The following is a 1,406-nucleotide window of genomic DNA, read 5'->3' as shown; positions in this document are numbered from 1 at the left end:
GTTTGGGGGTGTGGCGGGCAGGGTCCCTGATGTCCCTGACGTCCCCGATGTCCCCGCAGGAACACCGTCGCCATGTTCCCGGAGGATCGCAAGGAGGGCAGCCCCCGTTTCGGGAAACTCCACTTCCCCGTCGGCCTCTGGATCAACTCCCCCAAGAAGCGCCTGGCCAAGATGAGCCGCCGGTGGCCCAGCGCCGGCTCCGTCAGGTGAGAGACCCCCGCCCCTCTTTTGCCATCCCCAGCGCCCCACAACCGCAACCCGCACCCCCATAACCCCCCTCCCCGCCCGCAGATCGACCTCCTCGGACACGGCCAGCCGCGGCAGCGAGACGGTGGAGCTGCGTCCCCCCAGCAAAACCAAACCCTCGCGCCACAAGCGTCTCTCCAACCTCTTCCACCGCAGCGGCGCCGGGACGGGCGCCGCCAGCGCCGGCGGGCGTTGGGCCAGTGAGAAGAAGCTGGCGGAGCTGGTGGACCCGGTACCCGAGGTCCTGGTGGGGGGGGAACAACCCCCCGGCCAGCGCCAGCTCCCCGGTATCCTCAAAATTTTTGGGGGGGACATCTCCCGGGGGGCCAACTACAAGAGCGTTTTGGCTACACCGCGCTCCACCGCCCGGGAGCTGGTGCGGGAAGCTTTGGAACGTTACGGTTTGGCTCCGGAAGAGGGAACGTCGGGAGAATATGTGCTCTGCGACGTGGTGGGGCGCCCGGGGGGTCCCGGGGGGGCTTGGCAGGTGGAGCACCTGCGGCCGGTGGGCGACGCTGAGCGGCCCTTGGTGCTCCAGGACGTCTGGAAACCGAAAACCGGCTGCTCCCGGCGCTTCGAGATCCGCCGGCGGCAAGAGGTGGAGCGCATCTGCGAGGGCGAGGACGCCGAGACCGCCGGTGAGTTCCCCCCGCCCCGTCCTTGGTGGTGCCACCGGTGCCAGCGGTGGGTGGGTGACACCGTTGTCCCCGTCCCCCCCGCCCCCAGGCATCAACGCTCAGGCCCGGCGGCTGCAGAAGAGCCGCTCGCGGGCGGCATCGGGGGGCCCGGCCCCCGCCAAAGAACGTGCCGACAACCTCTCGCTGCGCCGCAGCATCAGCGACATGAACCTCAGCACCAAACGGCGACGGGAACGGAAGACGGTGTTGAGTGTGGCGGGGGGCGAAGCCGGGACCCCCACAACCGACGAGGGACCCCCCGAAACCCCCCCCGGGGACGGGGTGGCTGGTGAGGAGGAGGTGGGAGAGGGCGCTGGCCTGGAGCAGCTCTCGCAGTGCCTCATCCAGCCCCCCCAGCAGCACCCCTACTTCCTCCTGCTGCAGGGCTACGGCAAGCAGGTGAGTGGGCGGCGCGTGGGGGGGCCCCCTCAAAGTTTGTCCCCCTCTTTCCTCACTCCCAAAGTGCCCTCTCCCTTTCCTCAC

At 69.7% G+C, this 1,406-nt stretch overlaps 1 protein-coding gene across 1 annotated transcript in view; it reads left to right on the top strand.

Annotated features, from left to right (window-relative positions):
- Positions 1-72: 72 nt before the first annotated feature.
- The window catches only part of RASIP1 (Ras interacting protein 1), a gene marked incomplete at its 3' end in the record, with an annotated part of 2,845 nt that continues 1,511 nt past the window's right edge, over positions 73-1,406 (top strand). Inside the window, exons 1-3 of the mRNA XM_010576895.1 lie at positions 73-206; positions 292-884; positions 973-1,322. Coding sequence (XP_010575197.1) covers positions 73-206; positions 292-884; positions 973-1,322 — 1,077 coding nt within the window. The remainder of the gene's footprint in view (positions 207-291; positions 885-972; positions 1,323-1,406) is intronic.

This window comes from Haliaeetus leucocephalus, unplaced genomic scaffold, assembly GCF_000737465.1.
Source record: "Haliaeetus leucocephalus isolate CR32 unplaced genomic scaffold, Haliaeetus_leucocephalus-4.0 Scaffold550, whole genome shotgun sequence".
NCBI classification, from domain to species: domain Eukaryota; kingdom Metazoa; phylum Chordata; class Aves; order Accipitriformes; family Accipitridae; genus Haliaeetus; species Haliaeetus leucocephalus.
The sequence above is the reverse complement of the archived record's forward strand: the minus strand, read 5'-3'. Positions and strand labels throughout refer to the sequence as shown.